Here is a 20287-nt window from a genome sequence, read left to right on the forward strand (position 1 = left end):
CCCAGTCACTGTGAATTCTCTCTTCTTCTGCGTCCCATGACTTTAAGATGTTAAAAGGACATTGACGGGAGAGAATGAGTTCCCTTTGTCCCCTCTGAGTCTCTCACTGTGTTCCTTGTAGGTCTGTATTTCTGTGAGTTGCACACATGACTCCCTTCTGGGTTCACAATTTATCAAAATAGCTCGAGGAGGGAAGAAAGGATGCGCCCAAGGTCACTGTTTATTATAAAGCATAGAAATGAATAGCCAAATATGATATGTAGTGTAGAAGTCCAGGGAGTTGATAGACCCAGAAGCATCTGTCCCCACGGAGGCATGACATTACCCTTCTTGATACAATGGGATGTTTATTGATGGGGCAACTTCTAGAACCTTTTTATCCAGAGACGTTGACGGGGTCTCAACACTTAGGGGTGCCTGATCCCATCATTGGTCATAGGATTGAACTCCAGCGCTACCCCTTCCCTGCAGAGGGGACCATGTCTTATATTCTGGCCCTCTAATCACTTGCCTGGGGTTCCTGCCTGGGCAAGCTCCTCCCTTGAAACTCTCTCAGAGCCCAACTTGAGTCACCTCATAGCTTACATCCAGAGATGACAAAGGAGTCCTACAGCAGTAAACTCCCTAGGTGCTGTGGTTCTATGATGAGAAATGGTACAGGGACCGGCAGCATGTCAGAGCCACGGAGAGAAGGGACAACCTTGCGTGAGGATGCGTGGGGCTAAGCCCTTATGCACCAATATAGTTGAAATGCTGGGGTGAGGGCACTGGGCAGCCAAGAAGGTAAGGGCAGCTCTCAAGGCTAAGGCAGGAGGTATCAATCACCCTTGGCGTGAAGCTTTGTATAAAACTACTCTCTGAGATAAACTACCGCCATCTTCAGGAGTCGACCTGAGCCGGCTCGTCCTGGAACATCACAGCTGGGCCTGCTGACTGTTTTTCTTCCCCCTTGGAAGAGGGATGTGGGAAGGTTAAGGACTCTTACTTGAGAATTCAGCAACCAGTTCCAACCAGCTGTATGCTGCTCTGCCCTATTTACACGTGGTCTCTGGGAGGGGTTAGAGGATGTAAGGGGAAAGATGGGGGGACAGGGTGCCCTCTAGGCAGCCCTGGGGAAGCCACCATTCATGGTGGGTGACGACATTACAGTACAGCAGAGTTAGAGTCACCTCAGCCCCGCCCATGACCCCTCACCCACATGCTGCAGGTAAGCCCAATGAACTCTTTGGTTCCTCAGACCTTGGTTTGTCTGGGGACCTTAGGAGGAGGGGTACATGTTGTTTACATTTCCCCAAGAGAAGTTGTTTTAGCAGCAGGGGTAGAGGGAGAGGGTTGGCTGGCGGCTGGGCTGGACGCCTCTGCTTCCACACAGGCAGGGAAGGCCTGTGGATGGAGGGAAGAGCTCAGCAAAGATGCAGTGAGAGTCTGAGAGCTAACTGGGACTGCCGGAAATGAAGGGCAAGGGAGGGGCTCAACCTTGGTGACACAGGGTGAGTCTGGAGCTGAAGAGAGGCATGGAGAGAAGGAAACAGGGAAAAACATATAGAATGGGAACACAGCAGGCTGCTTGGGGGCAAGCATCTCTGAAGGTCACTTGCACAGAGGGGTGTCCACAATGTGAGACCCTGGGGTGGGATGGGGAGCAGATCCGAAGTCTTAATTTCAAGCAGAGTTGTCTGGGAGTGCAGGAGAGAGGTGGGGACCAGCCAGGGAGGACTGGACCCGCTCCCTTCTGTAACATGGCTTGAGTCTTTAAATCAATGGTCAGTCGACTCTAGAGGCTTCATCCAGCTAGCATTTTCATCCCAGAGATGGACTCCAACTAGTGGGGTAGATATGAGCTCCACAGCTTCCTGGGGTCTGTACTACCTGGGGAGAAAAAGACAGGTGGGGTGGGGGCTTAAAGAAGGGTGTGGTGGCAGACGCCTTTAATCCCAGCACAGGCAGGTGAATCTCTGTGAGTTCGAGGCCAGCCTTGTCTGCAGAGTGAGTTCCAGATCATTCAGGTGAGAACCTGTCTCCAGAAAAGAATCTGGAAAAGCTGTCTGAGAAACACAACAACAAAACTCTCTCTCACCAGAAGACACAACACAATGTCTCAGGTTCCAACTGGGAAGTACATAGGCGAGTCTGGGGACAGTGTTCAGCATCTCACAATGCACAGCCTTCTCACCTTGTCCCCGGAAGTCAACAGTGCCAAGGAGGCACAGAAGGAAGAATGAAGTGTGCCTGCCTGTGGGAGGGTAGCCTGGAAGGCTGTGCCTGGTATATCTTGGGTGGAGAGAGAAGAAATTCCAAGCTTCGAAAGTGCAATTTTACCCCTTGCTTGGTAGCCACTTTCAAGGCTACAGGTGACCATGTGACAATTCTAGGGTTTTTTGGGTTTTTTTTGTTTTTGTTTTTGTTTTTTTGAGACAGGGTTTCTCTGTAACGTTGGAGCCTGTCCTGGAGCTAGCTCTTGTAGACCAGGCTGGCCTCAAATGACAAGTCTAGGTTTTTAAAAGTGTAAAAATTCATCAATGAAGCTTTTAGTCTAATCTACTTACTGCGTGCCCTCTTTTCTTCTGCTTTTGTTTTTCTCTCCGTATTGCATGCACGTATATGCACGTTTGCATGCGTACACATGCATATGTCATTTGTATGCATGTTTTTGTGTGTGTACATGCATATGTCTACATGTCTAAGGCCCCGGATGCTGTGAGGACTCATCCTCTGTCACTATTCCACCTCATTTATTGAGGCAGGCTCTATCAATCAAACCCAGAGCTAGCTGATACGGTTAGCTTTGCTATCTGGCTTGCTCTGGGGATTCTGTTGACTCAGCCTTCCAAGGTTGGAATCATAAGGAGGCTGCCACACCCACCCTGCATTTATGTTGGTTCTGGGAAAATGAACTCTGCTGAATCACTTCCTCAGATGCCCCATCCTTCCCCTTCTCCGTGCCTCACGATCCCAACTCTCAGTTATCTGGGTCTTTAGGTACCCGGAGCAGGGCGGATGACTGACTGAAAGAACTCCTGGAGTCCAGTTTTTGGTTCTTTTGGGGGCTCAGTAATTTCAAATCACTATAGCAAGAAAATCCCTCTGACTGGATTTGTGACAGAGCCACCCACTTTCTTCAGGGCACTCTTACTGGCACTTTCCACGGCTGCACTCTCTGCCACGAGTCTCCACTTTGCAGTTCAAAACAGAGGGAGGAGAGCCACTCATTTGCTTCTTTGGCCAGAAGATGCCAATGCCAACGGTCACCTCCTCCCACGTCGCCTGTGGGATCAGCTGGATCCAGGATTACTGGTCTAAAGGAGAGCTGAGAGTTAGAGACTAGGAAAGGACTGTTTGTTTACAAGACAGCTGGCTCTATTCCCATCAAAGACACACTGTATCCTGGCAGCCTAGGTCAAGCAATCTGAATCTACTTAAGAATCAAAGTAACTTCCTTGAATTGTTGTAGTTGAAAGCCAAAAACTCTTCTGAAAGCTGTTGTTTACACCGCACAGTGAACCATAGTGATGACCCCTTTCAAGAGACTCTTACCCAACCACAAGATGTCACAGTACACTGTTGCTAAGTAGGTCAGCACTGGTGTGTGTGTGTGTGTGTGTGTGTGTGTGTGTGTGTGTGTGTGTGTGTGTGTGTGTGCGCGCGCGCATGCGCACTCGAGCCTGGAAATGGCAATGCCGTTTCTCAGGGATATCCTGCCACCTCAGACCCCTCTCAGGTCTGCTAACGCATACATTTCACGTTTCCACATGACAGAAGAAAGAAAGCAGTGAGGGCGCCCTCTGCCTGCCCCCCTCCCCCACTTCTGCATCCCTTCTGGCTGGCCAGCTCCTCCCACTCCCTAGGTTGGGTTTTCTCCCTGGAGTGAAACTCATCTGGCAGCTTCTCCCTCAGTTTCACACTGGGAATGAACAAGACCCTGGGGAGAAGAATCCAGGTCATGGAAGAAATAGCACAGAAGGGAATCGGGTTAATTCAGAACAGGGTGGGGGACTGGGGCACAGGCACCTCTTTTTCTGGATCTGGGTCAGTAGGAACGTCCTTATTAATGGCTCATCTTTGAAGTTGTAGTTGACTGTCCAGAAGATGCAGAGCTGCTGGTATTTGATGACCAGGTCCAGGACGGTCCGGAAGCCTTCAGCAATGTTGAAATCATCCATGCCGCTGCCCTGCTCCCAGGCGTACACGGTGAGTAGCTCCAGGGCGTACTTTGGGGGCAAGGATGCTTTGGGCTTCATTTTCCTTTCACACTGATGGGGAGAGTGGAGATGTCAGGTGACCTTGGTGAGGCAGAGGGGCCCAGTGTGTCTCATGGACTGCTTGGGTTGCAGCCGGGCAACAGGGTTATGAAACAGAACTTGAAAGAGGGAGCCCCTGAGTCCTAGGTAGGCTTGCTAGACTCAGCAGCAGGCAGAGTGGTGCACATGGTGTCCTGTGTTTGGACAGCAATGTAACTCCTGGCTGACAGGACCCTCTGCAGGCTAGCTATGAGCCCTGTACCATGGATTGGCATGTCAGAGGAAGACTGGCTGTGGGATGGGGAGGTAGGTGGACTAGTGGGGGGGGTGGTCCTTGAGGGAAGTCAGGTGACTTGCTGAAATTCAAATCAGAGCTCCCCAGTCCCCTAGGCCTCAGCCACTCATGATGATTTGAGTCTCAGCCACAGCTTCCTGTTGCCTTCTGAGAGACAACACAGTGTCCATACAGCTGTACTGGTAACCTGTGGCATGCAACTTTAACTTCCATCCGTGCTTCTCAGGAGAACTTGGCTGCCACTGAATTCTTTGACCAGTGTGAGGTCAGAACAAGCCACACATTGCTCTGATGTTAGGAGGCTCTTTAGGCCTGACCCAAATACACAAGTAGCGGAATGCAATCAGAAGACCCATGGCTAAACAAGCAACAGCTTCCCTACAGAGGCCCAGCCCCGAGCATGGGAGGATTTGGGGGGGTTCAGGACAGTTGGCAAAGCTGGTATCTTAGCTTGCTGGTAAAACAGCAACCGCATTGGCCAAAGCAGGGTCTGGCTGACCTGTTTGTACCAGTGCTTGACCAAGCGAATCAGACTCTTCAGTTGGGTGGGTCGGGATTTAATGAACTCGCGCTGTAGCTCTGTAAAACACGTGGAAAACTCTCCCCCCTTGACGCCTGATGATTTACATAACGCAATGAGATCCTTGTAGGCTTCGGGTCTGGAGGTGAAGCCAGGATGCAGCTGACCTGACATGGGAGGAGAGTGTATGTTAGTCCTATTGTATATGGTAAGTAACAGAGTAAAAAAAACCAATCTTTTTCGAGACAGGATTTCATGTAGCCAAGGTTGGCATTGAACTTGCTATGTAGCCAAAGTTATTCTTGAATTTCTGATCCTCCTGACTCCACCTTCTGACTGCTGAGATCACAGCTGAGTACTACCTTGCCCAGTGTATGGGAGTTGAACCCAGGTTTTGGGTATGTTAGACAAACTCTCTATAGACCTCAAAACTGTGGGTTTTCAAAAAACCTTATTATTTATTCATTTATGTGGTTTTCCAAGACAGGGTTTCTCTGTGTAGCCATGGCTGTTCTGGAACTCACTTTGTAGACCATGTTGGCCTCGAGCTCACAGAGATTTACCTGTCTCTGCTTCCTGAGTGCTGGGATTAAAGGTGTGTGCCACCAACGCCTGGCTCAAAAACTTTATTTTTATTTGTATGGGTGTGAGGTGTTCACACACATGCACATGTGAAAGGCTGTAGGGGTCAGAAGAAGGAACCAGGTCCCCTGGTTACAAAGTGTGAGCCACCGGACTCTAGTGCTGGGAACCAAACTTGGGTTCTCTGAAAGAGCAGCAAGCCCCCCTTAGCCAATAAACCCATCCTATATACATATTGACAAGTGCAATTTCATTCTGGGGGGAATTTCCTTTGAACCATGTATATATATTGAATTACTGATGGGTATCCAAGATGGTCTGGTGGGTGCTGGTAATTTCACAGTAGCGCACACACCTGTGGTACCCACTAGGGTAGCCACCAGCCACTGTGGCTGATTATATTTGAGATAATTAAAAGGAAAAGAGACAAAAATTCAGCTCTTTGGTAGCTCTAGCCCCACCTCAAGCTCTCAGTGGATTCAGAACACAGGTCTAGATGTTTCTCAGTGTTGGAGAAAGACCTTCCTGTCTGTTCTGAGCTCGTTCACATACTGCTGAGGTATCTTTAGTCCACCTCCCATTTTTGTCAATACAGTTTCACTGGGACTGAGTTGCCCCTGTTTGTAAATCTATTGCCCAAGGCTGTTTTCAGATTGAAATGGCAAAGTCGAGTAGTGGGGAAACTATGGCCTCCTAGGCTGAAAACATTTGCTGTGTTGCTATACAGGTGAGTTTTCTGTCAACTTGACACAAAGCTAGGCACACCTGAGAAGAGGGAGTCTCAACCGAGGAGCTGCCTCCACCAGACTGGCCTATGGCCTCATCTGTGGGGGCTTTTTCTCGGTCAATGAATGATGTGGAAGGGCCCAGCCCTCTGGGGGTCCTGTGCTTTGTAAGAAAGCAGGCTGAGCAAACTAGAGGGAGCAAGCCAGTGAGCAGTGTTCCTCCATGGCCTCTGCTTCAGTTCCTGCCGCCAGGTTCCAGTCCTGACTTCCCTCCGTGACTCACACAACTGTGAGAGGAACTAAACCCTTTCCTCCCCAAGATGATTTGGTCAGTGGTTGTATTTTTTGTTTGTTTCTTTGTTTCATGACAGGATTTCTCTGTGTAGCTCTGACTGGCCTCGAGCTCACAGAGATCTGCCTGCCTCTGCCTCCAGAGTGCTGGGATTAAAGGTGTGCGCCACCACCGCCCAATTTGGCCAGTGTTTATCACAGCGACAGGAGGCAGACTAGCACAGCCGCTATTTCAAGAGCAAACAGACAAACAGACAAAAGTGGGCTGAAGAGACTCCTGTCTCTTTTCTGAGAGAAATCAAAACAGCTGGGTTTCGTTTGCAGTTGGGGAGAGATGTGTCAAACCCAGGATCCTCATGTTAGGCAAGTACTCTGCCTCTGAGCTCCAGCCCCAAGCAATGGGGCTTTACGTTGGGGTGGTGACATTGAACACAGAGCCTTGTACATGCTAAGCAAATGTTTTACCCTGATTACCCCTGGGCCCCAAGAACCACTCAGGTGGAAGATACTATAGTCTTCATAGTTCTGATATAGGAAATACACACACACATACACACACATATAGTGTGTGGCCTCTGTATGTGCATGTGTGTGTGTGTGTGTGTGTGTGTGTGTGTGAGAGAGAGAGAGAGAGAGAGAGAGAGAGAGAGAGAGCACATGAAGCAGCCTAGAGTCAATCTGAGAAGTTGATTTTGGATTTTGATGCAGGGACCAGCCCACCGTGGGTGGCACCATTCTCTTGACTGATTAAGAGCTAGCTAAGATAAACCTATAAGTGAGGCAGCAAGCAGCATTCCCCCATGGTTTCTGCTTCAAGTTCCTTCCTTGAGTTTCTGCTCTGACTTCCCTCCGTGATGGCCCTCCATGATGGACTGAGATCTGGATGTGTAAGCCAAACAAACCCTTTTTCCTCTAAGTTGCTTTGTGAATGTGGGTGCATGTCCCTGTCTGTGCACACCCATGAGAGTCCAAAGGAGGATGTTGGCTGTCTTGATGCATCATCCTTCACCTTATCCCCCTGTGACAGGGTCTCCCCCTGAACTTCAATCTGATTCAGCTAGACCCTTTCTCTCTCCACCCGCATTCCCTCCACAGGCAGTACTGGGGTGACCAGTGTGCCTCCAATAGAGCCTGGCTTTTTATACAGGTGCTGGGGATAAAACTCAGGTCCCCATGACTGAATGGCAAACACTCTTACCGCGGATCCACCTCCCCAGCCTACTTTGAGATCTTTCGTTCATCTATATATTTCTGTATCTCTCACCTGTGAATGGGCTTTCTGAGGAGGAGTTTTCTTCCCCCAATTTCCTGTCTCTTACCTCACAAATCCCCCCACATTCTGTTCTTTAGTTCCCTTCTCCACAGAGGAAATGAAGGGATGTTATCTATGATCTGTTTGTAACTGTATGTGCCATCCCTCACACGCCGTGGAGAACAGAGCCAGCAGCTCCTTGAGGCTGCCTGGACTGCTTTACATCAGAGTGGAATTGCATGTAGGTGTCGGGGGCCTGGGCAAGAACTGGGAGAGAGTTACCCAACCCTCCCTGGCTTTTCCTCCACGTTTTCCAGAATCTTCTCAGGAGCTAGGGTTTGTGGACTCCTACCTAGTGCATCATAGGCAGGCAGGACATCAAAGTCGACACCTTGGTTGAGACTCCTGGATTTCAAGGTGAAGCTCAGCACCCTGGGGGCCGTCCACTTTGAAATCTCAAACTTCACCTCCAGCTCCTGGGTCTTTCGGAAGACTTCTAATTGCCTCTGGATTTCCTGGACGAACAATGCACGCTCCTTGTTTTGGGAGTCGTAACTCTTCAGGGGGCTGAGAAACACTACGATATCAGCATCCGATCCATTCTTCAGAGCCGTGCCTTTGGCAGTGGATCCTCCCTAGGGAGGAAAGAGAAGGTGAGATTCTGCCTCCCCTCACCCTTGTCTCCCTGGCTCCCAAGAGCTGGCACAGCGACAGGCCAGTGCTCACCTTGACGGCCTTCAACACTTTGGTGCTTGAGTCCTTGAAGCAGTTGTTTTTGAGGAATTCACAGATGATGTTAACAGCTTTTCTGATCTGCTCCAAGAACTTTTCATTGGGCTGGAGGAAGTCTTTGATGAACGTGTTCAGTAAATGGCCTGGGGTGATGAAGAGTGATGTGGGCTGGGGAGGAGAGAGATTTGGTGGGCTCTTTCTAGAAGCCACCCCAAAATTCACCTCTCTCTTCCTGCTAGCCTGTTCCAACAGTGGGCAGCGACCTTCCTGTCAGAGACCTTCCTGTCTTACATAGATATACTCTAAAAATGTTCTTGAGATTCTGGGCAATCCTTACCTCCTGTGGCCCACCCCCTCTCCAAGCAGAAACTCTCCTGGTTCCTCATGGGCTACTTGGGAGAGATCTAGATCCTTCTGAAGGGGTTGTGGGATGCAGACATGGGAGGCACCCTCGGACAGCATGAGGAAATCCCCAAAGACCTTCCAAGAGGCAGGTGTGAGGGTCAAACTTGGAAAAGTAGATGTGAGCTCAGACACAGGGAGGAGGACCTGGAGGGTGTTGGACTAATGGCTTTGAAGCTGGGTAAGGAACTAGGGTACATGGGCAGGGTCAAGGAGCTTGAAAAGGGAACGAGGCCTCAAGGGTCTCCATCCAGGCTCTGAGAGACTGCATTTGGATTTCCCGCTGCTGTAACGATAAGGTTATAGATTTAGGGGGCACTTTTTAAACAGTGGGGAGGGAGGAAGAAGACAAGTCTAAGTGGATAAGTTTCCTGGAGAGCATTGGCAGAGAGCAGTGCAGCCGTCTGGGAACAAGAGAGGGGGCTTAGCTTTGCAGGCTAGCTGATCTTGGTCGGGCACCCCTAGATGTTGTGACCCTTGCACCCCCTTGACAGTGGCAGCATACTCATTCCTTCTGCTCCTACAGCGCAGATGGTGTACAGGGTGGGCATGCGCACACAAATGTACATGTGTCGTGTGCATGTGTGAACACATATCATATGCAAGTGTACACACTCCGTGCACACATATGAGAGGCTACAGATGAATATTCAAGAATACGAGTGTTTGCATGTGTGAGTATGCACATTATGTACACACGTGAGTGCATGCAAACGTGAGTGTATGCAGTGGTGAGTGCTGACGTATGTTCACAAGTGTCAGCGTTGTGCAGCACCTGTGAGAGTGTGAGGTTCCAGGTGCAAAGGTGCGTGTTCGTCTGTGAGTGTATGTGCTTACATGTGAGTGTGTGTGTACACGTGATAAGCCTGAAATGCTCATTCCTGCACTGTCTGTGGACCCAGGTTCAATTTCCAGCACCCGGGTGGTGGCTCACAGCTGTCTGTAACTCCAGCTCCAGGGGATCTGATACCCTTTTCTGGCCTCTGTGGGTATTATACACATATAACACAACATATATTCAGGCAACACTTGTACACATAATTTATATATATATATATATATATATATATATAGACAGAGAGAGAGAGAGAGAGAGAGAGAGGAGAGAGAGACATGGTTTCTCTGTGTAACCATCCTGGCTATCCTGGAACTCACAGAGATCCTCTTGCCTCTACCTCTCAGGTGCTGGGATTAAAGGGGTGTGTCACCACTGCCTGACATTAAAAAAGATTTTTTTTAGGGTATAGGAGAGACATGAAAGCTGAACATATCATGTGCCTGTGTGTTAGAAGGGGGGAACCTACAGGGTGCTCTTGGAATGGCTGTCAGAATATGATGATGGTGTGTGTGTGTGTGTGTGTGTGTGTGTGTGTGTGTGTATGTGTCTTATAATTTGACCGCACTATGAACTTAAATTTGGTTTTGACCACAGCCCAGTGGTTGTGGAAGTGAAGCACCCTCAAGAGACTCTGGTGACTTACAGCCACCACCCTAGTGATGAAGCTGAGGGCATGTGTGTGTGATGTCACTCAGCCAACAACGGCAAATGCCAGAGTTCCTGCCTATGAAGCTCACACAGGCATTGTGCATCCCTTTTTTGCAGAGATAGATGTTTGAAAACTCAGAAGGAGACCAAGGAGGTTGTCCCAAGGAAGTAAAAGACCAGGCTGTGGTGAAAATGGAGCCCAGGGTGGGGAACATAGGAGCGATTGTGGAGTCCTTGGCATTTACCTGGGGAACGACCTCATTCACAGACTCTGCCTCCTTCTGTCCGTCCCACACTGGTAGCTCTGTAGATGGAGTGTGGCCCCTGCCTCCACACTTTGGATAGAAGTTTGCTACTCACCTGTTCTCACAGGTGGGGTGTGATTGGCACCTCTGTCCCACTTCGAAGGCCAACAAGGCAACCTTTGGACAGACTCAGCTGGTCTGGTTTGGGAATGCTCTTGATGCCCTATTTCAACAGGCAGATAGATTACATCTGCATCACTGCTGGCCCCACACCCAGGGGCTGGGCTCAGGGTCTGCTTGGGAGTCACAGATGTGAGTTCTGCACACTTCTAGGAGGCTCAGCTCCTTGTCTGCCCCCAACTCCTGCCTCCTGATTTCACTCTTACAGAAATAAACCCATCTCGCCGGGCGGTGGTGGCGCACGCCTTTAATCTCAGCACTAGGAGGATCTCTGTGAGTTCGAGACCAGCCTGGTCTACAAGAGCTAGTTCCAGGACAGGCTCCAAAACCACAGAGAAACCCTGTCTCGAAAAACCACAAAAAAAAAGGAGAAATAAACCCATCTCTTTTCTGAGGAAACCTCCTTCTTTATAGCCCCCACTTTTCTACCTCACTGCCATCTTTGTGGCCTCTAAGAGTTGGTTGAGTTGTATCTCCCTAAAATATATCAGGATTTGGACCTGTTGTACCTCTGACAGTGACCTAATAGGAAATGGACTTAGAGAAGTTGGTAGGAGAGGGTCACGAGGGTGAGCTCCAACTAAATATGACTATTATCCTTAGAGGAGTGGGGTCTCCAGACAGTTACACATCGAGGAAAAGGAGTGAAGACAGGGCAGACATATGCAGTGGAGGGAAATACAGGGTGATGATGTCACAAGCCGAGCCAGGGATCAGAGCTGTCCGGGGAGAGTCCAACCCTCCCCCTGTTCCTTGTCTTTGAACCCCCAGCATCCAGAACAGTGGGGGAAATGAATTCTGTTGCTTTAAGCCACACTGAGTGTGTGACATGTTACAGTAGTCACACAGGCAGCCACGACACACTCTCAAGTCAGCATCAGGAGGACCCTCTCTCCAGTGTGGACATCCTCTTACCAGAACATTCCAGCATTGTGCAGGTGACATATCATTTAGGCTGGGAGAGTACAGCCAGGCCTGAGCCGCCTCTGTCAGCAGCTCCCAGGAGCCATCGTCTTTGCCCACATTATTGGTTGGGTCAGTTGGATCCAAGATGACCGGTCTAGAAATTTTTATCAGATTAAAAGAAATCAGGGCTGAGTTTAGTAGCACACATCTTTAATCTCAGTACTTGGGAGGCGGAAGCAGATGGATCTCTGTGAGTTCGAGCTCAGCCTAGTCTACGTAGTGAGCTCCAGGCCAGTCAGGATTGTACAGTGAGATCCTGAGAGCCTGTCCCCCTCAGCCCACCCCCCCTGCCCAGCAGCGCCTGGGAAGATAGTTTAGAAACTAAGACTGCTTAGAACTCAGTCATAAGGACCAGGGTTCAGGACCCACGAACAACATGGGTGTTTCTGTACATGACTTCAGTCCCACCTCTGAGGGGTAGAGACATGGGGATCTCTGGGGCTTGCTGACTTCCAGCCTAGTTGAGAAAGCCAGAACCCAGAGTAAAGAAGAGAGCCCTGCCTCAGAATAATACACAAAGGACACCTATATCCTCTTCTGGTGCACAAACGCACAATTTTTTTTCGAGACAGGGTTTCTCTGTAGCTTTGGGGCCTATCCTGGAACTAGCTCTTGTAGACCAGGCTGGCCTTGAACTTGCAGAGATCCTCCTGCCTCTGCCTCTGGAGTGCTGGGAATAAAAGCATGTGCCACCTCCACCCGGCCAGACACACAAATTTTAATAAAGAATTTGGTTTGGGGAAATGGGTCAGTGGGTAAAATACCTGCCTCACAAAAAGGCCCTGAGTTGGGGACCCTCAAGACTCATATAAGAACTAAATGCCGGTGTATTTATAATCCCAGCCCTGAGGAGGCAGAGGCAGGTGTGTCCTGGGGCTCTCTGGTGAGCCAGTTTAGCCTATTGGTGAACATCGGTGAGAGACCCTGACTCAACAGATAATGTGAAATGGCTGGAAAACCCTCTCAGAGGTTAAGAGCACCGACTTCTCTTGCGGAGGACCTGGGTTCAAGTCCCAGCACTCACGTAGTGACTCACAACGATCTGTAACTGCAGTTCCGGGGGGTCTGACATCCTCTCCTGGCCTTCATACGCACTGCGTGCACGTGGTTTAGAGGTATACACACGGGGGGGAACACGCATACACATAAAAGAAGTGAACCTTTGACGATAAGCAGAGAGTGAAGCCTGATGTCAACTTCTGACCTCCAAGTGCATCTGTACAGATGCATGTGAGTGTGCGTGCGCTCAACACAGAAGGGAGAGGCTCCTGAGGGCTCTGCGGTACCCAGCCACACTGACTCCTCATCCTCCTCTTCCCAGAGATGTTCGATCTCACAGTTCTAGCTGTGAACTCCTCCCCTTCCTCCAGACTTTGGGGGGCAAAGCCTGACCACGGTTTGGAATGTGGAAAGCATTGACTGGATCTCCTCTGTAGACAGATTCTCATCCCCCATCTCCCATATCATCAAGGACTCAGAACTCACTCTCAATGGGGCCCTGGCCTGCGGCTGGAGAGATAGGAAGCTGGGTACCTTTGGGACCTGAGCTGGCACAGAAGAGTGTTGCGAACTGTGACATCATCGAAGCCGTAATTGTCTATCCAGTAGACACACAGCTCTGACGACCGCTTGATGAGTCCCAGCACGGTCCTGACACCTTCTGCGATGTCAAAGTCCTCATCTGGGCAGCCCTCTTCCCAGGCATACACAGTGAGCAACTCCAGGGCATAGGAGAACCCCGGAGATGGGGAAGTCATCCACTTCTCCTGGCACTGGGAGAGAAGACAAGACTGTCAGGAAGCCGGAGGCTAGAAGATGTCACCGTCCCCCGTGCCTGGAAGTCAAGGTGTCAGTACCATGAGACACAGATGAAGGGATGGAAGGAACACCTGGAATGCTCACACTTCTCACAGGGGTGTGAGTGTGTGATACAGTGTGTAAGCCTGGGCGGGTGTGAGTGTATGTGTATATGTGTTGTGAGTGTGTGTGTGACTGTGTGAGTGTTTGTGTGATTGTGAATGTGTGTATGTGCCCGTGCATGAGTGTGCATGAGTGTGTGAGCATGAACACATGCTGTGTGAGTAAATATGTGAGCACAGAAGTGTGAGTGTGTAAACATGCATGTCAGTGTGTGCATGCGTGTGAGAATGAGCTGTGTTTGTGAGTGTGTGTGAGGAGGCCAGAGGTCAAGGTCAGGTGTCTCCCTCAGTCACTCTCTACCTTATGTTTTGGAACAGGGCCTCTCACTGAACCTGGGGCTCACTGATTGGCTGCAGTGACTGGCCAGTGAGCCAGGGGATCCACCTGTGTCTGCCTCCTGAACACGGAGTTACAGACACAGGCTGCCACTCCTGGCTTTACATGGGTAGTGGGCTCTTTCGTGCCTGTGCAGTGTGTACTTTCCTCACTGAGCCTTCTCTCCAGTCCCAGTGGAGTGGTTTAAAAAATCCACTTGGATTATTTATTAAATAATTAATTAATTAAAGCTAAATAAGTACGCTCCACTATATTTCATGCAGAGTCCACGTATGCAAATATAGACACACATGTACATGTTGTCTGGGGCTGTGTCTGGGGCTCCAGCAATTCTACTGCATGTCTACCCAAGAACAATGAATGCTTAGGTTCACAAAAGACATATCAGAGGACACCCACAGTAACCCAAGTCACAGAGGTCACAACCTGGAAATGACCCAAGGGCCCGGCAGCAGCGGAGAGGAAAACACAGGTGTGTTACTATAATGGAACATACGCGGGAATGAAAACTACTGCTATGTAATGATGTGGCTGGATTTCTCAGACACGAGTGAAATAAGATACCACCTGTGTGCAGTACGATCCATTTACAGTGTTGGAAAATAAGGGGGGGGGGCTGGAAAGATGAAGAGAGTTCCATCCCCAGGACCCACATAGTGGAAGGAGAAAACTCATTTCTGTACGTTGTCCTCTGCCACACGTACACTATGGCACATCCACCCCCCCCCCACACTATTTCTCATGCACTTGTGCACACACACATGAACACACTCTCATACACACATGCATGTGCACTCACACATGTATACACATATCACATTCTTTTAAATAAGATTCATCTGTAGTGATGGTTATTGGAATTTAAAAATTATTTTAATATATTCAAATTTTTATTACTTATATGTATGGGTGTTTTGTTTGTATGCTTGTTCATGTACCATGTGTGTGCCTGGTATCTATGGTGGCCAGAAGAGGAGTGACTGTGACTTGCCATGTGGGTGCCGGGAATTGAACCCAGGTTCTCTAGAAGAGTAGACAGTGCTCTCAACCATGGAGCCATCTCTCTAGCACCCTAATATTTTTTATTATGTGTGTCTGTGCGTGTGAGTTCAGGTGCCTTCATAGGCTAGAGGTGTGAGACCCCTCTGGAGTTAAAGCTGATTGTGGGATGCCTGAAGTGGGTGCTGGGAATTGAACTTGGGTCCTCTGGAAGAGCAATATGTGCTCTTAACCGCGGAACCATCTCATCAGTCTCTGGATTTTTTTTTAAAGTGTCTTGCTATATAGTTGAGGTTAGCCTTAAACTCTAGATCCTCTCGCGTCCACTGCTTGAGTACTGGGGCCACAGTTGTGCGATCCCTAGGTGCTTGGGTTGAGAAAATACTCAATTTTGGTTTGTGGATGAAGAGGAGATCAAATTAGATGGAAGTATGTTGTTAATATTATTAAAATTTGCTTGCTGTGAATGATCTCAATTAAAAGGTAACACAGTGGGGTGTGGTAGCACATGGCTTTGATGCCGGCACTTGAAAGGCAGAGGCAGCCTGAGACCCTCTTGAAACAAGGCAATGGCATAAATTACCTCCTGATACCAGTGCTTGACCAACAGGATCAGCTCCTTCACTCTCCTGGGATACCGCTGGAAGAATCGCTGCTGCAACGTGGTGAAGCAGGCTGCAAACTCGCCAGGCGCTGCTCTTACTTTATCCATGGAACTTTTGAGATCCCGATAGATCCGGGAGCTGGAGTCCTCACCAAAGCCTGCTGACAGAGAGCAGCAGGACACTCGACTCTGATGGTGGTCTGAGTCAGCTGGAGCTGGGGAGATGTCTAGTTAACAGTGGGGCTACTCTCCCGGGTAGATAATGAAGGCTAACAGGTAGCCTGACATGAAGGCAGGATGGGGTGGACCTGAGACAGGGTCAGCGGAGTCACGCAGAACACGAGGCAGGGAACTACGCATGAGAAATAGATGCCCCAGAGTGATACCGAGGGCAAGGTGTCTGCACCACTGGCGGATGTCTGTACCACAGAATGCCTTCTACTGGTACCTCTTACAGAGACTCAGGGACACCTCGAGGTGGCAGGAGTGGGGAAGGGTGGAGGTGCGCTGAGCCAATTAGTTTCCATTCTTGCCTGCTGAGCTCTGCCATTCATAAATATATTTAGGCGCACAGCCTGGGGCGAGCAGCCCTGGAAGGACACCCTGGAAAGAGCTGGGCACATGCCTTACCATTTATTGAGTGTCGACTGTATACCAGGCACAGTTGAAGTCCTTTATGCAATGATGTAACATGAAAGTCTTATAAACCTCTCGTGGGGGTGCAACTATCAAGTTAATTATCTTGAGAGAAACGCCCTGAAGTTAAATAAACTGGAGCCAGTTTTGGGTTAAAGGTCCTTGGGAAAGAAACCATGGCAGCAGCAGCCTACCTCATCTGTTTGGGACATGTAGACCAGATTAGTTGGATTTTTATATAGTAAAGTAAGCAATTTATGATTCCCTCTGTAGGGTCTTATTTTCTCAGAAAGCAACATTTATTGCTTCCTTGTAATAAAAAAAAAATGTTGCCAGGGTTGGTGGTGCACACCTTTGATCCCAGCACTCGGGAGGCAGAGGCAGGCAGATCTCTGTGAGTTTGAGGCCAGCCTGGTCTAGGACAGCTAGGGCTACACAGAGAAACCCTGTGTATGTGTGGTGGTGGTGGTGGGGGGGGGGGATTTGGAAGATTCAGCTCTACCGCCACCTGGTGGTAGCATCTGGGTGCTACATGTGAAGCATTTCCTTTTCAGGGCAGTAAGCAGAGGGTGGGCTGGTCTCCTGCCACCAGGCCCTGGGCATTAGAAGAGAGAAGCCATAATTTTCTGCAGCGATGGAGCCTCACATCTCTCTCACCACTGACTCCCATTCTTTTGAGGCAGGCACACCACTACAACCAAACAAACCTGGAAGCTAGCTGCCCTGATCTTAGAGTCGGTGACAAAGGGACCCATGGGGTCATGTATCAGTTACTTTTCTGGTCCCTGGGATGAGACACCTGACAGAAGCAACCGAAGTGGGGGAAAGTTTTCTCTTGGGTCACTGCTGGGGAAGACATGGCTGCAGGAGCTGACGCTGAGTGCTTCCTCCTTGGATCAGGAAACACACTGGAAGTGGGGTTGGAGGCAGGGTGGGGTTATCACCCTCCAGGCTCAATTCCAGGCCACCCACTTCCTGTGGCAAGGACCCTTCTCCTACAGGCTCTACACCCTCCCAAATTAGTGCCACCAGCTGGGGACCGAGTGCTTCAAACCCTAACAGATGAGAAGGGCCCACAGTGGCAGCTTGCATTGCTCTCTGATTCAGGCCATCATCCTGAGAATGCTGTCATGTGGGTGTATGCACATTTCCATCTTGTCAGAAAATGGCCAGGTGATGCTCATTCACAGTTCCAGTAACCCAGAAGTTCCTTGGAATTGTGGACAATGGAGGCACCCTAGCCCCTAGCTCAGAAGCCCTGGGCTGTCAGACTAGTTGAATCTACGGTGGGCAGCATAGCCACCAGCCATTCCTGTCCTTCTGTTTCCCCGTTCATCTGTCTGTCCATCCTACATCCATTCACTTTTCCATCTGTCTATACATCCCCACTTCCTTCCACCCATCCAAACATACATTCACACATCCACCCATTTTCCCATCTGTCCACTCATCCATCCATACGTCCTCTTACACATACATCGATCCCCCACTTCCACCCACCCATCCACCTACCCATCCATACATCTAGTGAGCACCCAGCCATCCATACATCTAGTGAGCACCCAGCCATCCATACATCTAGTGAGCACCCAGCCATCCATACATCTAGTGAGCACCCAGCCATCCATACATCTAGTGAGCACCCAGCCATCCATACATCTAGTGAGCACCCAGCCATCCATACATCTAGTGAGCACCCAGCCATCCATACATCTAGTGAGCACCCAGCCATCCATACATCTAGTGAGCACCCAGCCATCCATACATCTAGTGAGCACCCAGCCATCCACTCTCCTCCACCCACTCACCTATAAAAAGAGTTTGGAACATTTCATCTAATGTAGATGAGATGAGAATGAAGTTCTAGATAGAATATGCCCAGGGTAGGAGGCTCTTCTCTCTTGGGGGCTGTGGTATTGAGTCCCAGAGGCTCATATGTTTGAATGCTCAGTCCCCAGTTGAATGGTTTGGGAAGGACTAGGAGGTGTGCCCTTGTTAGAGGCGGTGTGTTGCCGGACCCAGTGACTCTCTTTCTTCCTGCTGCCTGTGGATCAGGATATGAAGCTATTGCTCCTGTGCTATGCCTGTCTGCTTCCCACCATGATGATGAGGGACTAACCCTCCGAGCCTGTAGGCCAGCCCCCAATCAAATGCTTCTTTTTTTAAAGAGCTGCCTTGGGCAGTAACAGAACAGTGACTCAGACAGGGGGTTGCGAGCCCCATTTTGGAAATAGCCAGTCTGTCACAGCCTCAGCCTGTAGGACTCAAGTGGCTCCCCAGTACTCCCAGAAAGTTTGGGACCCCACCCCAGTCCCTGGAGCACTCACATAGAGGATCAAAGGCTGGAAGGATCTGCAAGAGTATCTTCTGCCCATGTACGGACAGTAGGACTTCAAGGGTGTGCCCAAGGCTCACTGACGTAGAGTATTTCTTGTGGTGTTTCAGCCATTGTTCAATCACGCTGAGGAGTTCACGTTGGTTTTCCTTCTGATCCCGAAAGCTACGGAAGCTACCCATGAAGAGAACAAGGGTGCCATCTGAGTAGCCTCTTAGGACTGTTTCCCGGCCATAGGAGCCACCCTGCAGGGAGTGAAGCAGCAATAGTGAGGTCTGGACTTTCTGTAGCTCCAAGCAGTGACATTTGTCAAGTCCAGTGAAATTCCCAAATGCCACCATCATTTTAAAATCGGGTTGCTGGCACTAATTTGCGTCCGTGTCGGTACGCAAGCTCCAAACTGGAGGCAAAGAAAACTGCAATATGATGAATACATGGCGCAGTGGAGTACCATACAAGAGTGAAAACGGCGGCACAAACAAAACTCTCACAGATCGAATCAAAGATGCCATACAGCAAAGAGCGCATGCGCGTATGCATGTTCCCAGTCCTCGCTAATTTACTGAGCACAGATTACAGCAGGACCCTGTGCTGCTGGAAACACTGTGGGTCTCACCATCACAACACTCTGAAGTGGGGTCTAGGCTGATCTCATTCTACAGACCCAGACACTGTGGTACAGAGAGATGCAGCCGCCTGCCAGAGGCGTCGCCAGGCAGAAGGCGATGTGGCTGCTGCTTGGGCCCCCCAAAAGTCTGCCTTCGCATGCGCAGAGGGAGAAAAACCTTGGGAAGCGCAGTCGCCAGGGCCTGGTGTGGAGCAGTGCCCAGCATCACCGTGGGGAGTGGAGGTGGGGGAGGGGAACAGCCTGGGTCTCCAACCTGGCTCTTACCTTAGCCACTCCCCGCACAGGGAGCTCACTGCTGCGCAGGAAGTCAGAGATGGCATCCACGTCCTGGTCTATCATTTTCAGGCATTCTTCACTGGGTTTGAGTTTTGCGTGGATAAAGTCTTTTAGCTTGTGTGCTGGCACTGCGGGCAAGTCAGGCCACCCGCCGGATAACCCATCGGATGACCTCCAGGATGGTCCCGCTGATGGCTCCCAAAGTGACCCCCCAGATGGCCCGGCAGATGACTGGCCACCCAGCCAGTTTCCCATAGTTGCTAGCTGGCCTCAGGAATGCTGTAATGGCAGAGGGATGGCCCTGTAGGTCAGATCCTGGGGATTCTGCCCCACTACAGGGGGGTGTGACTCCATAGAGGAAGTTGAGACCAAACCTGCTGCCCCGCCTCCACCACAGCCTTGCCTAGGAAATCGAAACCCATGTGTGGGAGTCGCTGCCCAGCAGCTGCATGGGGAACTTCCTGCTAGCCAGCCTCTCCCGGGACACACCACTCCAGAGCCAGAGGTGAACACCTCGCAGAGGCCTGTGTGTGTCCTTCAGAGCAGGACTGACTTCCTGGTGTCTCTATCTCCTCCATCTGTAGATCAGGGGAACCTGTCTAAAAATAACCAAACCAGTAATCACTAAGCTAATTCGGT

At 50.1% G+C, this 20287-nt stretch overlaps 1 protein-coding gene across 1 annotated transcript; it reads right to left on the reverse strand.

Moving 5' to 3' along the window:
* Positions 1–327: 327 nt before the first annotated feature.
* Oas2 (2'-5'-oligoadenylate synthetase 2) lies at positions 328–20134 on the reverse strand. Its single transcript, XM_075982187.1, has 11 exons — positions 19637–20134; positions 18737–18989; positions 15753–15931; positions 13448–13686; positions 11864–12008; positions 8630–8803; positions 8256–8538; positions 5033–5220; positions 4009–4250; positions 3134–3296; positions 328–1869 (listed from the first exon to the last, which is right to left on the reverse strand). The coding sequence occupies exons 1-11, from the start codon at positions 19901–19903 to the stop codon at positions 1801–1803; spliced, it is 2202 nt and encodes a 733-aa protein (XP_075838302.1). The 5' UTR covers positions 19904–20134; the 3' UTR covers positions 328–1800.
* Between the last annotated feature and the right edge of the window lie 153 nt (positions 20135–20287).

The sequence above is a fragment of the Microtus pennsylvanicus genome, chromosome 1 (assembly GCF_037038515.1).
Source record: "Microtus pennsylvanicus isolate mMicPen1 chromosome 1, mMicPen1.hap1, whole genome shotgun sequence".
NCBI classification, from domain to species: domain Eukaryota; kingdom Metazoa; phylum Chordata; class Mammalia; order Rodentia; family Cricetidae; genus Microtus; species Microtus pennsylvanicus.